This window comes from Leopardus geoffroyi, chromosome A2, assembly GCF_018350155.1.
Source record: "Leopardus geoffroyi isolate Oge1 chromosome A2, O.geoffroyi_Oge1_pat1.0, whole genome shotgun sequence".
In the NCBI taxonomy this organism is placed as follows: Eukaryota; Metazoa; Chordata; class Mammalia; order Carnivora; family Felidae; genus Leopardus; species Leopardus geoffroyi.
The window spans coordinates 70,500,100-70,519,605 of NC_059331.1; the positions used below are offsets into that span (position 1 = coordinate 70,500,100).

The 19,506-nt window shown below is 46.8% G+C and overlaps 1 protein-coding gene across 1 annotated transcript in view; it reads right to left on the bottom strand.

Annotated features, from left to right (window-relative positions):
* Positions 1-19,506, bottom strand: part of VOPP1 (VOPP1 WW domain binding protein) — a 111,174-nt gene that overhangs the window by 15,333 nt on the left and 76,335 nt on the right. Inside the window, exons 3-4 of the mRNA XM_045494315.1 lie at positions 16,375-16,452; positions 10,755-10,891 (exon numbers count right to left, since the gene is read on the bottom strand). Of these exons, the coding sequence (XP_045350271.1) occupies positions 10,755-10,891; positions 16,375-16,452 (215 nt within the window). The remainder of the gene's footprint in view (positions 1-10,754; positions 10,892-16,374; positions 16,453-19,506) is intronic.

Here is a 19,506-nt window from a genome sequence, read left to right on the forward strand (position 1 = left end):
CGTGCATAACTTTTGACTCCCTCGGAACTTAACTAGTAATAGCCTACTGTTGACTAGAAGCTTCAATGACAACAAAGCCCATCAATTAACACATATTTTGTATGTTATATGTATTGTATACTGCATTCTTACAATAAAGTAAGCTGGAGAAAAGGTTAGAAGAATGTCATAAGGAAAAGAAAATACGTTTATAGTACTGTACTTTATATATCGAAGAAAAATCTGTACCTAAGTGGAGCCACATGGGGCCACTTGCACCTGGGGTGAGGGTGATGGAGGAGATGTATGTGGGGGAGTATACGATGTGTAAATGGTGGGGGAGGGTGATGAGGGAGCAGCCATGTGTAGCTGGGGCAGTAGGTGATGAGGAGTACACCACAGGTACGTGCCGGGGGGGGCAGGTGATTGGGGAGCAGCCATGTGTACCTAGAAGGAGGAGGATGGGGAAGCACACCATGTGAACCTGGGGTGAGGGTTATGAAGGAGCATACCATGAGTGCAGTGGGGGAGGGTGATGGGAAGCACACCATGTATACATGGTGGGGTGGGTTTAGATGGACACAGAGTCTTTCAGGCAGAAGAAATCACAGTGCAAAAGCCACCAACATCACAGCCCGGTAGGTTTGAGGTAAAGCAAAGGCCAGTGTGTGGTGGGAGTGGAATGAGCTGGGAGGACAGGAGCAGGAGAGGTATGTGGGAACGGAAGAGTAGCAGGAGGGGGAGACATAAGAGACAGAGAGGAGCCTCATTGGCTACCGTAAGGGCCTCTGACTGTGAACAGGGGAGGGGGGGGGTGGCCTCTGGAGAGTTGTGAGTAGAAGCCGGGACCTCTCTTTGACCGTTTGCTTTGTTGGAAACAGACCAAAGCTGGGGAAGGGGGAAGCAAGAAGGCTAGTGAGGAGGCTCCTATGGTAATCTGGATAAAAGGGGGCAGCAGGAGAGGGGCAGACAGGAGAAACTGTCATGATGGCTTTTAGCCTGAGCAACTGGCAGAACAGACTAGCCCCTTGCTGAGTTGGGAAGATTGGGTGGGGAGGCTTGGGATGTGGTGGGGTGAAGACCAGGCCCTCGGGGTCCTCCCTCACTTCTCTCCTTCATTTGCTCAGCTAATGACGTAGGGGGTATTCTTTTATTCCCAAGTGGGAGCAGATGACTTATTTGCTCATTTATAGATTTCTTAAAACTACAAGGTTTAGAAACAGTAGGAGAAGCAATTACTGTCACTTAGGGAGCGTTGCCTCAGGCCCGGAGCTAAGCAGAGTCTGCGGATCAACTCATACACAATCACCCTAAGAAGGTCTCTTACGATCTTAGCCTCACAGTCAGGAGCTTGAAGCTTAGGGAAACTGAGTCACATTCCCAAGATCTGATAGAGAGGCATGAAGACAGAAATGAACCCGAGAGCATCCTAGCCCAGACCCTGAGGTATGTGACTTCTGCTTTTGTAAACCTACCCTGATTTTCTTTGTGGTGTACAATTCAATAAATTCTTTTAAGTGCTCCATTAACTTTTATACTTCGGTCAAGTCAATAGTAATGCAAGGGCACTCCACATTCTTTCCTCTCATTTCTAAGTGTTTGTTTCACACACTTGAAGTTATTCAATACATATAACTCAAGTTATGTCTTCACAATACACAATTCTCTTAATAGTGTGAAAAAGTCTTCCTTTATATATGTGTATATATTCAGAAAATCATAGATTATGTCTTCAAAGATAAATAGCTGGTAAAAAATATCGGTAAGCTGAAAGAAGGGAACCAGAAGAAGAACTGACTTGGATGTATTACCTATCACAAAGAAAACAGGGGGGGCTTGATCTGCTTCTTTGGGAGGAGGGGGAAGGAGTTAAAAGGAATATCTGTATTAGGTACCTAATAATTTCATCTTGACCGGTCAGGGTTTTATAGAGATGATGCAGTTGAAACACAGCTGAGACACACGTGAACGCTGGGGCCCCAGTGTGTCACCAAGCTTTGTGAGCAAGGTTAAGTAGGAAAAAAAAAAAACAAAAAAAAAACCCCTTCCACCAAAAGTCTTGACTTTTTCTTTCCTGGTTGTATAAATCAGAAGTTGAGGGAAGAAAGTAGTTTTGCTCACTTCTGACAGTGTTTTGAAACAGAAGCCAAAGTAACTGCTAAGAATTCAGTGGTAAGTGGTATTCCACAGAGCAAATCCTAGAACACAAGGCAGAAAAAGAACAACGGCCATCACATCAGCCCAGCAGACACATGGACTAAATTCTACTCCGGTCCTGTGGATCTCAATGGTTCGTCCACAGGTTTTGACGCTTAGCTTCTATGAGATTACTTATTGCCATCACTGGCCCCCGCATTTTGTTCCTTATCCAACACCTAGTACTCCCCTGTGCGGTCCGATTCTACTCACTGGGGATCTTGTTAAAATGCAGATGCTGACGCAGCAGGTCGTCTGGGGGACCACGAGAGAGTCCGCACTCTTAACAAGCTCCTAGGGAGGCACTTATGCCACCAGCCCCAGCTTTGAGTAGCAAGAACTAGACACTTTAGAAGTACCTGTTGATCTTCATAACATATTATTATTCTCCGTCTCTGAAGAGAAATCGGAGTCATAAAGAGATTAGGTCCCTCCCTTCACCTGAACTCTTCCGTAGGTCCTGTGAGCTCTAAGCCCAGAAGGACCCCACGCCGCTCTGTTGCCACCACCTCGCCCAGGCCACCGCTGCTGTCAAATCACCTTTGATCATTCTACTTCTCTGCTAAACACCCCCTAAGGAATTCCTATTCCTTTTCTGTTACGTTCTTCATCTCTCTTTAAAGCAGTAAGAAGTTGGGTTTCTAACACAACCTGATGATACTTTAACACATTTAGAGTCACTGTAACATATATTGTAGGTAGTCTTCTACTGCCATCATAGTTTGCTTTTATAACTCCTCCATGTTTCTCTTGTCTTTGAAAAAAGTTTATTACCATCTTTGATGCGGATGTAGAATGCAGACATGTTACTCTTAATCCCAAGAGTAAACACTACAAACATGTATAATAAACCGTCAAACTCAATAGTGGCATTCCTTTTGTCCCTGCTGTCTACCCCTCTGCCAGTCGTTATCAACCGAACCTGGGACAGACATGCTGTTTCCTCTTCCCACCTTATCATGTGCTGCCCCGGTTTGGAGAAGCCTCACAAACAAAAATGCTGGGCAGAGTCACCCACGGACGGCAAAAGTAACACTGGAGCTGACTTTCTTTCACTGCAGCGTCTGGTGACAAATGAGAGGCCAGTTTGGGGGTGGGGAACAGAGCACAGAGAACTGGCTCATCAGCTGGAAGGCGGGCTCGAACCCAATGACCAGTAGGATTCTGTCAGTCACTTCATAGGATTTTCTCTCCTCCTTTTTGGAGCTAATAAAACATCCCTGTCGGCCACAAACCCAGTGCTAAGCTCATTTTGTTTTCAGGAATAACGATTACCTTCAAGGGTCTCAAATGAGTAGCCAGCCTACCTTCCCACCAGACAGCTTTTCCTCCACAGAGATGTAAGGGTTAAAATATCAATATACAACAAACAGCAGACAGAAAAACTATATCTCACATCATTTGAAAGTACCTCCCTGAGACATTAAAAGTCTAAAAAAAAATAGAAAATGTATTAGAGGACACTAAAAGTTTATAAAAGGTCAACTGAAAAGGTAAAAGGCAGGTCAAATGGAAAATGCACGTTGGATTTTGGCTGAAGTTCCACAGACGACCCAAATGTGTAAAATAAGAGAGAAAGAATTTCAAACCTCATCATTTTTAACTGTGGGATCTATAGCTTCCATGTTTTTCCACTAGAGCAGAGGTCAGGAGTTCCTGCTGCCATCACACCATCTCGCTGTCCTTCAGGAGCCCAGAGGCAGGGGTCATCTGTTTAATATCCACTGTATGGCACTGAGGCTAAGCACAGCACTTAACACACGGCACCTGTGCTAAAAACACATTTGGCAGGTGACAGAAAGAAACTGTGTGGGTACACACCGTCATTTGGGGACCTCTCTGCCACCTCTCTGCCCTCTGTCTAGTTTGACCCAAGTGTGTCCTTCAACTCTGAAATGACTAAAGTCACTTCAAAGAATTCAGGGAGAAAAGTTCACGATGACAGACCGGGGAGGTGGCCTGGACAGGTGAAGAAGCAGACCTGAAAGGTAAGCTAAGGACCTTAACTGCAAGCAAAGGGGGTGGGGACAGTCTGTCTGACCAGCTCTGCATGCTGGAACCATGTAAGGAACACACTTCAGACTTGTGTCGTCCTCCCGGAGGTAGGAGCAGTTTTTACGAACGTGGACTGGGTGCTCAGACTCTGTCTTCTGTCTGTCATTGCCAGAGTGCAGAATAAGAAGCAGGAGACTTAACTGTGCTAGAAGTTTCTGTCCCGGGTGATCAAAGATTATAGATGGGAATGCTGTCATTATTAAAGTAACAACATGAGCTGCCTACCAACGGGACAGGCTATAAAAAATGCCTTTCCTTTTGAATTGCACTCTGTGTGAAGTGTGTTATCTATCTCTAGTAGCTAAAGATAGTAAATGCTTTTATGGAGGGAACAAAAACCTCACATTTTCAAATGGCAGGAAAAAAATTAAACTCCCATTTTTATATGGGAGAACACTCTAGATGTATCTACTTTACATGAACTGAGTAATGCAAATGGTAAGCAATAGCAATTGAGTTGTCATAGAAAAAAAAGGTGGCATCAGAGTTCGAAAGAATTATCAGAGTAACAATGGCAGAAAGAGTGAGACACACAGGCAGAAAATCAGACAGACACATGGAACTTTCTGGGAAAAAAGTATCAAGGAGGAACTCAATGCTGTGAGGCAATAATTCTTGGGCTTCACTAGATGAAACCGATCTCAAACCACCCCTCTCCACCAACCCTAAATATCTGGTCAGCTAGTCACCTTCTGCCATTGGGATGAACTGGTAAGGAGAACCCTGGTAGCTGTGAAAAGTATATCAGTATCAGTACACAAGCATTTGTGACTTTTAAAACAAATAACTTAAAGATTTCCAGTTACTTTCTTTCACCAAAAACATAAATTCTAAACTAATTTCATCCTGAAGGGGGTGCCCGAGAGCAACACAGTGACCTCTGCAGAGGTCAGAGATGGCGACAGGTGACTGCAAGGCTGTCTCATCACCGTCTCCACATACCTGAAGCACCGTCACATTGAACACTTATGCTTATTCCCCTGGCTCTAAAACAGGCTGCCCCAGAACTGAAGCAGCTCTGTTTGTGTCTCAGCCCTGGTTTGGAAGGTTATTAAACTGTCAAAACACACTCCCCACTATTTCCATTTTCCTGCAGTTGGGGTCATTCAGTCAGACCACTAGAGTCACTGCAGGTTGACAGATTTGGTACAAGATTGAGACATTAGAACAGTCAGGACACCATCAACAAATTCACCATAAATGCACTGCTGGAAAGGAAGAAAAATGTATCTCCCAGTGGAATACTGGATGGAATGCTGCATCTTCTATCTTTTTAAATCAGTATTAGTCACATTAACCAGTATTAAAGCAAACCATCTTTCAAGAAACCTCAGATCGTGTTAACACCCCCGATGTCATTACTGACTGTTCTCTTTGATCCCTCTCTATGCGTTTGTGCGATTACACAGTCGGAATCAACTACTCAAAATAACACGTCACCCACTGCCCTCTTCCCTGAACATGGCTTTACAGTTGTCTGGCTAGTTACATGGCCTTGATTTTGACCATTAACTTTGGTGACCACATAATATCCCATAAAGAAGAGAGGCCATCATTGAATCATCCTTTTCTTGGCAGCCCCCATTCCTCCCCCGTCCCCACATTCATCTTGTGGGCACCACGTTCAGTTCAGGCCACCACTCAGACCTTCCTGAAATCCAGGCCCTGCTTGCTCTCCTTCAGACCCACAACTCTGCTTTACCACGGCTTTTATGTTTTTTTCTGATTGTTCTCAAAGTTCCTTTTTTCTTCCAGTTGTACTGAGGTATAACTGACACAGAGCATTGTGCAAGTTGAAGATATAAACATCATGATTTGATATATACGTATGCATTGTAAAAGAATCACCACAAAGTTATCTAACATCCATCACTTTGCGTCGTTACATATATATTTTTTCCTTTGTGATGAGAACTTTTAAGATCTACCCTCTTAGCAGCTTCCAAATATGCAGTAAAGTATTGTTAACTATAGTCACCATGAACTTACTTACCTTATTACTGGAAGCTTGTACCTCTGACCCTCTTCCCCATCCCACCCCTCGTGCCACAAGCTGTGAAAGGGCAGCAGTGTGGACGTCTTCGTCACACCCTTCCTCCTGTGTGAACACAGCGGCTGCTGCCAAGTTAGCTAATGTCTGAATGAATGAGTGAAGTCTATTTTTCCTCCCTACCCAGGAGGACATGTCCAATGGGCCCTGTCAGCAGCCTGATGTGGAAAGATTGGAGCCAGGGGGGAGACAGCATTTAGGGAGCTCTGGCTTTCTTCAGTGACATTTTGGCCACCTCTATATAGAAAGACTAACTAAAATGAGGAGTGTTTTTTGTTTTGTTTTTTTTTTTCCCAATATATGAAGTTTATTGTCAAATTGGTTTCCATACAACACCCAGTGCTCATCCCAACAGGTATCCTCCTCAATACCCATCACCCACCCTCCCCCTCCCTCCCACCCCCCCATCAACCCTCAGTTTGTTCTCAGTTTTTAAGAGTCTCTTATGCTTTGGCTCTCTTCCACTCTAACCTCTTTTTATATGATTCCAATTTGCAGATAAAGTGCTGAGGCTCAGAAGGGACGTGGCCCACTCTGATCTCACAGACCTTAGGCCTCCTAAGCCCTGTCTAGGTGCCTCTTTTTGTTTCCCAAACCACGGCTTCTCTGCACATCCCTCACCTAGCTCAAGGCACAAATGAGCTAATGGTAGGCCCTAAGCTTCAGCCTTGGTTTCTTCTGGTTCCTGGGCGGACTTGGAGCCCTACTTCTGAACTTCAGTTACACACCTCGTTTGTCAGTATCTTCCCCTGGGTCTTGCTCCAACCTGCATCAGCCCCCTAGAACCACAATGATGAGGTCACAGTCCTCCCCTTGTCCCAGGTAGGAGCAGGTCTGCAATGGTGTAGATCTGCTTTCCTCCACTCAGCCACGCTGGCCTGGGGAGCTGGTTCCAGGATGTGAGCTGCCACTCTCCCCCGTCCTCCAGTGAGCTAGTAGGTTCTCTAAAACCTTCTGCCTTTTCTTCTTCATGCATAAGCAAAGCTCACCAAATCCACTCCCCCCACCCAGATCAACAGAGGAGAAAGGGAGCCACCCCAGCAAGTCCACAAATACTGGCTTGTGTCTCACAAAGATACCATATTCCTGAGCGGTCTATTCTGCATAATATTTATCCTGTGAACCTATCATATGATGTCAGTGCACGGAGTTTATCTTCCTAGACTGCCACGCCCTGCATGGCCTTCTTACCCTGAATATCTCCCAAGGGCACGGTGCCCTGAGCATTACAGGATCTCAACAAACATCTGCAGAGGGCGTGAATCCCACTGACAGGATGAAGGGGGTATCTACACTGGAATCACTGAAAACCCAACAGGCTCTATTTTTTTATGACTAGTTCTAACCAATCATATCAAAGCGCTTACATTGCTTCCAAGCTTAGTGCTGTGACAGAGGACACAGACCCTGATTTGGTAGTGAAATTATGGAAACCACACACTCCTATGGCACAAAGCAAGTCTTATTTTCTTAAGATACTCTGATAGGTATATCTGGGGATTGGCTATTTCATACTGCTATGGGTCTGCATGAAATGTACAAATGGAAGAAAGAGGGTGACGACTCACTCTAGAGCGGTGGGGGCACCCAAATCAATGTCTCCCAGCAGGTGGTGAATGGGCCCTTTCATCAGCTCCAATGGTAACTATATCATGGCAGGCCTTGGAAGAAAATGAATGCCTCCCATTTCTCCAAATGCCTCCAACTACAAGGTAGAATGGGATCAAACCACAGTGCCCGAGATGTTTGACAGGCTGGGCTTTGCCCTGAACAGCTGCTCACTGGCAATTCTGGTCTTTCTCCACTGTCTACAAAGGGACTTGATATTTTTTACTTGGGACTCTCCTGCCCTACATTTTATGCCATCTTCTAGTGTCCTGCAGTCGGTGCTGTGGCCACAGGACGGACAGCAGCTGTTTGGAGCTCAGCAGCTCCAGAGACTTGGCGGGCATAGTAAAGGCTGGCAGGAAAGGAAGACCACAGGGCCTCTCTTCTTGGTCCCTTCCCCACTCACTCCTTCCCCACTCACTGCCACTTAAACATTCATTCATACTCTTCAGTCCCATCCACCTGTATACCAGACTGAGTCTCTCACACACATGGCTTCCCTGCATCCTGAAGTTTTCCTCCATAGCTCTCACCATGGTTGGTGACCATTTGTGCAACTGCGCAGGCTTTCACACACAGTTGTGCAAACTGTGCAACACACAAGTGGGTGAGGGCTGGAACCCAGGCCGCACTGCAGTGTCCCATGCACCTGCTGTACCTCAGCAGCTGTACAGTACATATGGACTGAGTGAGCAGTTCCGGCAGGCCGGGACTCCGGGCTCCAAGCATGGCCACTCTGAATCCCGACCGTAGGCTGACCAGTTCCCTCAGCTGGCAGACATGAGACTGCCTGGTGCCTGAGATGTGAATCATACTGAAGCACGGGCTCACTGGGGGGGGCCCAAAGTATACAGAAGGGATTAAAATTCAGCACAGTCAATGCTGTTAATGCACTTGGCAAAGCACCTGGGAGAGAAAAGCAGGAAGTGATGACAGAAAAAAAAAGAAATTTAGAAGCCTTTGACCCAATTTCTCTGATCTGTTCCTTTTTTGAGCGGGGGGGGGGGGGGGGGGGGGGGGGAAGATGGGAGATGGGGTCAGACTAATCCAGATGAAATCTGATTTTTGCACCCCCCCCCAACTTTAACTGAAAATTTGCACTTCACCTGATGCTGGAATATGAAAGAATAAAAATCCACTTACACGTGAAAAGTGGTATTAACCCTGGTTGAAAGCTTTTAACGCAGAGCAGCCTCTGAACTGTTATGGAAAATACATATTCAGATCTTTTAGTAACGTTAAAAAAATAATAAAGGTGATTCCTTAAAAAAAAAAAAAAAAAACTGGGGAGGGGCGCCTGGCTCAGTCGGTTAAGTGTCTGACTTTGGCTCAGGTCATGATCTCACGGTTTGTGAGTTCAAGCCCCATATCAGGCTCAGTGCTGACAGCTCAGAGCCTGGAGCCTGCTTCAGATTCTGTGTCTCCCTCTTTCTGCCCCTCCCTGCTCTCACTCTGTCTCTCTTTCAAAAATAATAAACAAACATTAAAAAAAAAAATACCTGGGGAGTATCTGGTGGAAGAAAACTGTAAAAGACCTAAAAAATAAATGTCTCCACTCCCCTTGCATCTTGAGAACAGCATGTCCTCAGGAGAACAGGAGTGAGAAAACTTACACTCAATCCCCCCAATGCTTTTTTTTTTTTTTTAATCTATGATTGATATACAAAAAGCTGGACCTATTTAATGGATACAACTTGGTGAGTTTGGAGATAAATACACACTGTGAAGTCGGCACCACTATATATGCCATAGATCTATTCATCACCTCCAAATTTATTACTGTTATTATGGTGCTAAGAACCCTTAATGTAAGAGGTACCGTCTGCATAAAGTTTGAAGTGGACAATACAGTGCTGTTAACCATAAGCTCTACACTGTAGAGCACATCTCTAGGACATATTCATCCTGCATGACTGAAACTTCATAAAAACCAAGGCAAGAACTGCTCCTAAAATTGTGCCTACCTGGTGTGTGCAATGAAAAGTGAGAGCCCCCGCCTTCCACTGCCTAGGTGGAGACTGTGTCCAGCAAGGCAGCAAACACAGGAAGGACGCCCGTCGCCTCACCTCAGCACATAGTGGCCGAAAGACAGGAGCTCTACTGAGCAATGCCCAGCCACCCTGCTATCCCTTCCTTCTCAGAAGGTGCCCTCAAAGGGAAGGAAAACATCTCACATATAATGTGAACAATAGGGAACCAGCCTGTGTCCCAAGGGAGGCCTGAAATCACCCTCCATAGTACCTGAGAATTTTAGATAGGGAAAGCAGTTTTGTAAGAATTAAGAAACCACTAATTTTTTTTGAGTCTGTGGCATCACTTTGGGTAATGTTCCCTAATTAGGCCAAATGTAACTTGTGCAAAAATGTGTTCTATTTATAAGTACCAGAATACAAGTGAATACATAGTAAATACTTGTTGAATGAATGAATAAAAAGCAAACCAAGAGAAAAGAAATGGTCAGCAATGACAGAATATCTAAGCAAATCACCATTTAGTAGCATAATTAATATTTAGTCCTGATGCATTATGATGGCAGGGACCCTACTGCTTGTATAGAAATGTATACACGAAATAATTTTTAAGGGTGATGACAGGGAGCAAACAATATGGTTATAGGAACTGCAAAAACATGCATAAAAGGTGCACCACTAATTAGGTAAGAATATGAGGTAACAGACATACAGCCCAATAGACGCTGCACTTTATATCCACACAAATGCACAGTGAGGGTGATCATCAGAACTAAATGAATAAACACGGCCTGAATTTTCTCTTCTAGCATATTCCATAGCAGTGACTTTCACAAATGCTTGCAGAAGACACATAAAGTGCACAGAGCAGAGACAAGGACGAGGGGTGGGCTGACCTGGAGTGGCGTTGGGGGGCTGCCTGGTGTAGGACACGTTGAAGGCGGGCTCCTCGATCAGCGGTGGGGGATACATGCGCCTCCGGATGAAGAAGCCAGCTCCGCAGCAGAAGAGCACGCCCATCATCAAAAGGAACCTGAGCGAGAGCACAGCGGTGAGCTGGGGCTCAGGGCGCAGCAGGGAGCTGGGGTTCAGGGCACAGCAGTCGGGCTCAGGGCGCAGCGGGGAGCTGGGGTTCAGGTGCAGCGGCGGGGCTCAGGGCGCAGCGGTGGGGCTCAGGGTGCAGCGGGGAGCTGGGGTCCAGGGCGCAGCGGCGAGGTGGGGTTCAGGGCACAGCAGGGAGCCGGGGTTCAGGGCACAGCGGGGAGCTGGGGCTCAGGGTGCAGCAGCGAGGTGGGGCTCAGGGCACAATAGTGGGGCTCAGGGCACACAGTGGCTGGCCTGGGCCCATGGACTTGGAGATCCGTGGGCACTGACTCCCACGTGCTAGGGTCAGAAGGCGGGGCTAGGTGCCCGGCTCCTCAGGCTGGCCTTCCTCTGACTTTTCCCTCAGGACCTTCTTGGATGGGTGACACCAGGGAGATCACTGGCCTGCAGGCTTCTGGGATGCCCCTGAATGCAGCCCATTCACACTGAGAAGGTCTCTCAGTGAGCTTTCTGTCTCCAATAGCTCCAAATGCTTAGCTGCCTTCCAAGGGTTGGTGCCATCTCTTTCCTGTCCATGGCTCTACCTCAATTCAATTTTAGTCAAAACAGGAGATGCTTTCTCAACCTTGCTTGAATGCCATGGCTGACCCAGCTTTTGCCTCGCTGCCCATGTCCCCCATTTTCCATTCTTCACTGGGAAAGCAACACGGATAAGGACATTTATCCTTTCTAGCCATTTTCTCTCCATTATTACATGAATATTCAGAAAGAAATTTTACATGGTGACCTTCCGAGAGCACACCTTAATTATAGAAAAACTACAGGACTAGAGAAAGTACTCATACTCCATAAAAGAGCTGCAGATATAAAATCTCTATGTTCTAAGTATGGCTGACCTCCTATGTGACCTTAAAGTCTAATGTAGAGTAGAGCTGACTGCTTTAAGGACAGGACCTTTGTCTAATTCATCTGAAAATTCTCTGATATTGTCACATCACTGGCATTCAATAAATGACTGAGAAATGGATAAATGGTTCTTCCCACCTCACCACTATACCTTGTATTTCTAGAAACATGGGAAGTCATTCTGAGAAGGGCCAAGTTGTCTGTCCTGCACAGACACGGCTGGGAAACTGTGATGGGACTCGTGGAACCTTCCAGAACCTCACTCATGCCCACACTGTGTGGGCAGCCTACTGCCTTGTGAAAGATGAATGAGCAGGAGAGCCCGCTGCGTTGTGGTCAAAGGCATGTGACCACACAAAAACGAAATTTAAGAAAAAAGGAGGCAATAAAGTCTTTAAGAATATGAATACGATGTTAAGTGTAAGTCGATCAGTCAGTCAGGAAATGATTTGGGAAAGGGCTGAAATTGTGGCTCTCGGACCTGTCTTCTAGTTCATTATTCATTCAATAATGTTGAAGCACCTGCTCTGGTCCTAGAACCATGTTGCACATTATAGAGAGTAAGGTAAAGTCCCTTCCCACTCACTAAACCCGAATTGTGATAGAGGAGGGGGACGGCAAACAACAAATTTACAAAATCACTGATTTACAACTTTGGTAAGTGCTAAGAAGGAAAACCAAAGGTGCCGTCATAAGTGCGCGTGTGTGTGTGCGCGCGCGCAAGTGCACGTGTGTGTATACAGTTAAATATACATAGTGTAAAAGTGACCATTTTCACCATTTTTACGTGTACAACTCAGTGCAACAAGAGGTTTTAAACAAGGGCATGTGTTATAGCGAGGTGACCCAAAAAACTTCTTTTCCTTCAAAGCAGTATCTGAGCTTAGTTCTGAAGGATGGAAAGAAAGAGGCCAATTGAAGGGGAGGGAAGGCACATTCTGGGTGGAAAGGACAGCACATGTGTGCCAGCTGGGTCAGCAAGAGGCCCCAGAGGATGGCTGTGGGCCGCAGATGGGGGAGAGGCCAAGGGGGCTGCTGTCTTGGGATAGCTAAGAATCCCACTGTGCAGGGGCCTGGCATCTTGGCACTGAGATGCTGGAATCACAAAGGGAAGTGTTTCGGCTCTTAAGACTAATTTCCCTGGGGTGGACTCAATGGTGATCTTACATTCAACAGTGGGCTGAACTGTAAGTATCTGAGCATAGAGAGACTGTGCGTAAGGGTTTATGTACAGGGTATATAGTGCTTTTCAAACAGTGCTACCACTCACTCCCAAGAGATGGGCTCCCTGGTTTTGGAAAATGCACAAGAAATCTGAGATAGGGGTCTCTTCCATGGGACAGGCCACAGTGTTGGTTCCACTATCACATGGGATTATTCTTCTCCTAGCCAGATATGAATGATACTGTGGCACCTCATCTGATACTGCACCTTAGACTAACAGAGACCAAGTAAGTACCAGGCAGGGACAGAACAAGTCAAAAGGTAGGAGACTGACTACCAGCTTAGGTATCAATCATCAGATTCATTCCTCATTGAAATATTGGTCTGAGAGAACTTATTTTAAGAGAGAAACTGACAAGGGGTCAGGAAAATTAGCTTATAGAACAAGGAAAGAGAGGAAGGGGAGAAAGAGGAATATAGTAAAGAAAAGCTGTTCTTTGAAGCACTAAAGCTTGACTGTCCTCTAGATGTTCCCTTTCATTGCTGAGCGGGTTTTGGAAGCTTTACGGGGATTAAGAGAGGAAGTTCATGCCTTTTCCATTATCCAAAGTAATCTGGTTTCTTCAGTTCAATGTGTTTTTTCAATCCCTTCTTCCCCTCCCCCCAGCACTCAGCACAGCAGCTCTCTCCCTGGATGCATGTCCCAGGCATCAGGTGAACCATGATGCAGACCCAGGTGGGTGGGAGCCCCCGGGGCAGGGCTCACGCACACAATAACCCTGCTGGTTTTTACTCCTTCATAATGTACTTTTCAGCTCTACTCAAGGGTGCTACTGGTCTAGTTCTTCAAACCATGAAGACTTCATTCAGACTGTGTTGGTCAAAGATTACTCAAGATTTTAGAACCGGGGGGACTTTTGGAAGCATTCTCCTCCAAAACCTTTGTTCTATGGTAAGGAGACAGAGGTCCTTAAAAACGAGGTGGGACCAAGGTTGGAGAGTAGCCCTTCCTTCCCTTTATGTCCAGCTCCATATTCCTATCCCCTATGCTTCCCCCACAAACACCTGCCTCCCACATGACTCTTCTGCCACTCTCTCACTATGTTGGCTCTTCTTACCTCCTTGTCCCATCAACATGCTGGTCCCTTTTAACAGAACACCCTCTCTGACACCCAGTCAGAATCTTTGTAGCTTTTCCCAACTTTTCTGGGATCAGAGGCTCCATCCTGTGTTTCCAGAACACCAGTTTAAAACCCTCCACATAGAATTACCTATTTAGACACCTGCTTCTTTTAGGAGCCTGGCTATGCTAAGTGCCTCTCCATGGGAGCCTGGTGTGTACAAGACCCTTCATGTTTACTGAGAGAAGGAATGCATAGGAGCCAGACCCAAGCATCCTTTGACTTCAGCTGGGGCACCTCAGACTCACATCTCCAGCTGTTCTCTGGATGTACCCCCACTTTAGAACCTGTTGTCAGAATCTCCTCTTCTGTCATCTGGCACTCCCTGTTTGATGGCACTCAAGATGTCTCTGTGCAGGGATTCCGCTCACTCACTGCATGCTGTCTTACCAACGTGTCCCAACTCTGATAAGTGACCCTGGCTGGCCTCTAAAAGGCACCTGACTGCTGGCTCAGGTAAAGTTTCCTGGGAAAGCCAACAGAAGATGCTCTAGCTTCTAGGCCCTTATGTTTCTCCTGCACTCTCAATTTTTTAAAAAAAAATCACCTGATGGGCGCCTGAGTGGCTCAGTTGGTTGAGTGTCTGACTTCGGCTCAGTTCATGATCTCACAGTTTGTGGGTTCAAGCCCCACATTGGGCTCTGTGCTGACAGCTTGGAGCTTCAGATCCTGTCTCCCTCTCTCTGCCCCTCTTCCACTCTCATTCTGTCTCTGTCTCTCAAAAATGAATAAACATAAAAAAAAATTTTTTTTAATCACCTGTTACTTAAACCTTGACAAGTTTTTTTCATTTTTAGGAACATTTCATTTTTAGGAACATCTGGTGCTTCAGGCTAACCTGGCATAAGTTCCTAAGCATTTCAGGACTCTTGCCCCGGACAGTCCTGTCTCCTTCTACCACAAGGCCCCATGGAGGAAAGTTCTGAGGGAAAGCATGCATGAAGCTAGGCAAAGCTCTGAAATACCACCTATCCTGATCCTCCCGGTCCGTACTTTGGTACTGGCCCACTTCACTTGAAGTGTACTCAGAGATGTTTAGATGTATTCAGAAGATCTTAGGATAAAAAAAATTTACCTTCTATTATAGAGTTTTAGGCACCAACATGGCACTTGGTTCAGGAGGGCTTGCCAGAGGTAGTGACATCAAGACAGGGGATGTCCAAGCCAACCCGAAGGGGGGCCGGGCCAGGGCCCGATGTGACAGGTGAGTCGAGCCCCCAAATGGCCAATGCCCCATCAAGGAGGTGGTGATGGTGATATGGAAGCAGGCTCTCCTATCAAAGACAACGTGACATGTGGAATGCCACTGACTGGCATTTTCCCTAATCAAACTTGGGAACAGTTGTCAGAAGGGAAAGACAAAACCTCACAAAAAAATTTCAAGTGGCTGCTGTAACATGCTTATTAGTAAAAGTCTTAATGTCTTTGGAAGTCAGTGATGTCAGAATCTAAAAAGTCACAAAGAAGCTTAAGGCTTAACCCTTTGTGGAGCTTGCCTGGATGACACTACCATTGCAGTGGAGCAGAGGAGAGGGTGTGTGGGTGCAGGAAATGCTCTTTTGGTTTTAGGCACATCCCCTCCCACTCATGCCCTGCCGTCCCTGAGATGTGAAGCAGTGTCTCAACTATAGACTCAAATACGTTTTTAGACACACCCCTGAGCAGGCATCCTTTAAAGAGGGCAATCCCCTGGGGAATCCTGTTATTAATGGAAACCGCACCTCTCCCCTTCCAGGATGCTCCGTCGGCGTCACTCCCTCATCCCCTCTCAAGGTAGAATTTTACAGACTTCCCCAGGAGAGCTGGAAGAGGGACAAGGATGCAGGCTGTCTGTCCTGAAAGTTATCTACTCAGCTGACACCATGAGTGGGAATGACTTCTAGGCAGCACAGACTTGATCACAAGTCGGCTAATTCTGAATCTTTCGGACAGTCATCCTCAGCTCCATCTCAGAAACTGGCACAGCAGCTTCTGGAGAACAACAGTCCTCCAGCCTACCTCCCAAAGACGAACTCTTCTTTCCAGCCACCCTCTGTGAAAACGGGAACAAGCTTTCTGTAAACTCGGTGAGGCAACCTGAACATACCTGTGTGCTTGACAGAGGCTGTCCCCGAGACCAAGACCTCAGGTGAAGGTGACGTGACAATACTGAGGCTGGCAGAGCCGTTGGGGGGTGGGTGGTAGACCAAGGCATTCGAGACCAGGAGGGGTTGCGACCTACCAAAAATACCACAGCCTCTGTATGGACAGGGCCCGCACACAGCACCTGGAGCCACAGCAGTCCTCGTAAGGGCGGCATCTGTAGGAGAGAGGGGCAGAGGCCGGTCAGTGTCCTGGGTCAGAAGGAAAGCCGAACCATTCATGAGGTCCAGGCCGACTCAGGGCAACGGGCAGAAACGCCACCACTGCATGTCACCAACCAGAACTGAGTGCTGTCTGGTGGCCCAAACAGAAGGTGCAGAGATGGATCTGGCCAGTGCAGGTCAGTGTGATTCAAAGCGCCGGGTTCACTACCCAACTCCAGATGCTGAATCACAATGGTTCCCTTCTGGTGGGGCCTGTGAACCAAGGCCAGCATGAGTCACGCCAGCGCTGCAATGGGAAGGAAGTTCAACAACAGACCCGTGTCCACATGCTGTAGACCCTGCTCGGCGCTCGATCCCTGATGATGGTCCAAAGCTGGGTGCACGGCACTGGCAAGTCCCCTGAGGTTCAAAGCAGAGCTTATGAAGTCAGACAGATTAGCAAGTTTAGTTCCGGTCTTGCCACTTAATGGCTATGGGACTCTGGCAAGTCACTGGACCTCTGCAAGCCTCAGTTTCCCCATATCTGAGTTTTTGTAGTTTCCCAGTGAAAGTGGTGGGAGGGCAGGATCCCTTTATAGTGCTGCATCCTTATACACTCTGCTGACAGGGCTGTCCTTGTCTCGCTGCCCCCTCCCCTCCACGGTGCCTGAGGCTTGGGGCCCTGCGGGGTGTGGGTGGGGCTCAGGGGCTATTCCTCCCCTAGAATAGCTGCCCAGTCCAGGCCCTTAGGACTCAGTGCAGGCTCCAAGGAGTCAACCCAGCTTCCTTTAAGATGCCTGCCACCCCCTTTTTTTGGAAAAGAGAGACGACTATGAAAGCTGAAGCCCCTTGATTCTGCACCTTGGTATTTACAGAGAAACTGTCACTGCAGTGACTCGAGTCCATGTGGCAGTAGGTGGGGAAAAGGGAGAAGGTGGACTGTTTCTCAGTAATGTTGGATGATCATATATTTGTCATCTAGGTTCCTGCCGACTTTCTTCTTTTAAAAAATAGCCGGGAGAAATACACAATTTGATCCAGGATCTTAGACACTGAATCTGTAGATAATTCTGGTACAAATTGGTTTGCTTTATGAATAATTGTGTAGAAAATAGCTCCCTGGGAAATATTAGCAAAGATTAGTTAAGACGGAGAGTTAGGAGTTATAGTGAAACTCAGCAGACCTGAGTTCCTATGCCGTTTCTCCTTGGTTGGCTCCCAGGGCTTGAGTCCATGTTTTTATTTTATTATTATTATTTTTGAAATGTTTATTTATTTCTGAAAGAGAGAGAGAGAGAGAGACTGTGAGCAGGGGAGGGGCAGAGAGAGAAGGCAACAGAGAATCCCAAGTAGGCTCCATGCCGTCAGCACAGAGCCCGATGTAGGGCTCAGACTCCTGAACGGAGAGATCATGACCTGAGCCAAAACCCAGAGTCGGACACTTAACTGAGTGAGCTACCTAGGAGCCCTGTTGTGTCTATCTTTTTAAATACCCAGCACCCAACTGCTGCTACATCCATCACTTCAAGGACAAAACTTATCCGAGAGACTCCTGTCCAGTCACCTCCACCACCAGTACCACATTCTCCATATGATACAGATGTTTTCACATCCAGTTCTCCCATAATCCACAAACACAGACTTCTACGTACTAGGTAGAACTTGTTGTGATTTCCATGAGATGCTTCCGTCCATCGGTGACGTAAGGTTATCTGTTTAACTTGCCTTAATCAATCAACACATAGTAGAACACTGAAGTGTGTGTCTAAAAATGCTGCTGGTCAAACAAAGGAAAAAAGAGGCAAATAAATTCACAGACTCTTAAATACAAACAATAAACTGGTGGTTCCCAGAGGGGAGGTAGGCGGGCAGGGTGAAATAGGTGAAGAGGATTAAGAGTGCACTTACTCTCATGAGCACTGAGTAACGTATAGAATTGCTGAATCATCATATTGTACATCTGAAGCTAATGTGACACTGTATATGAATTATACTTAAATTAAAAAAAAAATTTAGGGGTGCCTGGGTGGCTCTGTCGGTTAAGCGCCCGACTTTGGCTCAGGTCATGATCTGACAGTTCGTGGGTTTGAGCCCTGGGTCGGGCTCTGTGCTGACAGCTCAGAGCCTGGAGCCTGCTTCCAATTCTGTGTCTCCCTCTCTCTCTGCCCCTCCCCCACTCACGCTCTTTCTCTCTCTCTCTCAAAAATAAATAAATATGTAAAAAATTAAACAAAAATAAATTTTAAAAATGCCGTGGGTTCTTATAATCTACGCATCCATTAAAAAGCCACACCAAGGTGCTACTAAGGAGCTGAGCTTTGCACTGGATCCTGGGATGGGGCGTGAGGGATGGAACAATGAAAAGCCAGACAGAAGTCCCTGCCGAGGAGGAGCTTTCTTTCTAGAAAAGGGAGGCAAACAATAAATTTAAAAAAACACATGAACTGTGTTCACAGTAAGTCCCACTATGGTGAAAAATAAAGTAAGAGCTGGTAGGCTGAGAGCAAGGGAGAGGGGGCAGTAGATAATAACACAAGTTTAAACAAGGAGTTCAGGGATGACTCACTGAGAAGGTGACATCTGAGCAGAGACCACACAGAAATGCAGCCTGGCAATGACCTGGGCCAGCACAAGGGCCTCAGTGGTGGAGGAGTGTGGCTCTGGGGTGGCTGGACCTGCTGCGCCTCTAGTCCCAGTTGCACAGGGACTGTGGTTGCACTGTGGAGAAGAGTGGTTAAGCATCGAGCGTGAGAGGAGATGAATGGCCCTGTTCAGGGGGTTGGGGGTGGGGCAGGGAATCTGGGCCAGCACTGCACAAACAGCACCCTCTGCTAATGTGATGCACAGCATCATCCACAGTGACTCCGTGGTGCCCTCCTCCTCAAGAATCTCAATGGTCCTGGGTAACCAATATGTGTGTGCTCATGTGTGTGTGTGTGTGTGTGTGTGTGTGTGTGTGTGCGCGCGCGTGTGCACGCGCATCTGTGTGGAGAAAGAGGGGAGCATTCAAGGGAGAAAAAGGACTTCTTTCTTTTAGGGTAGGTGGAGTCCAAACAATTAATTGTAAA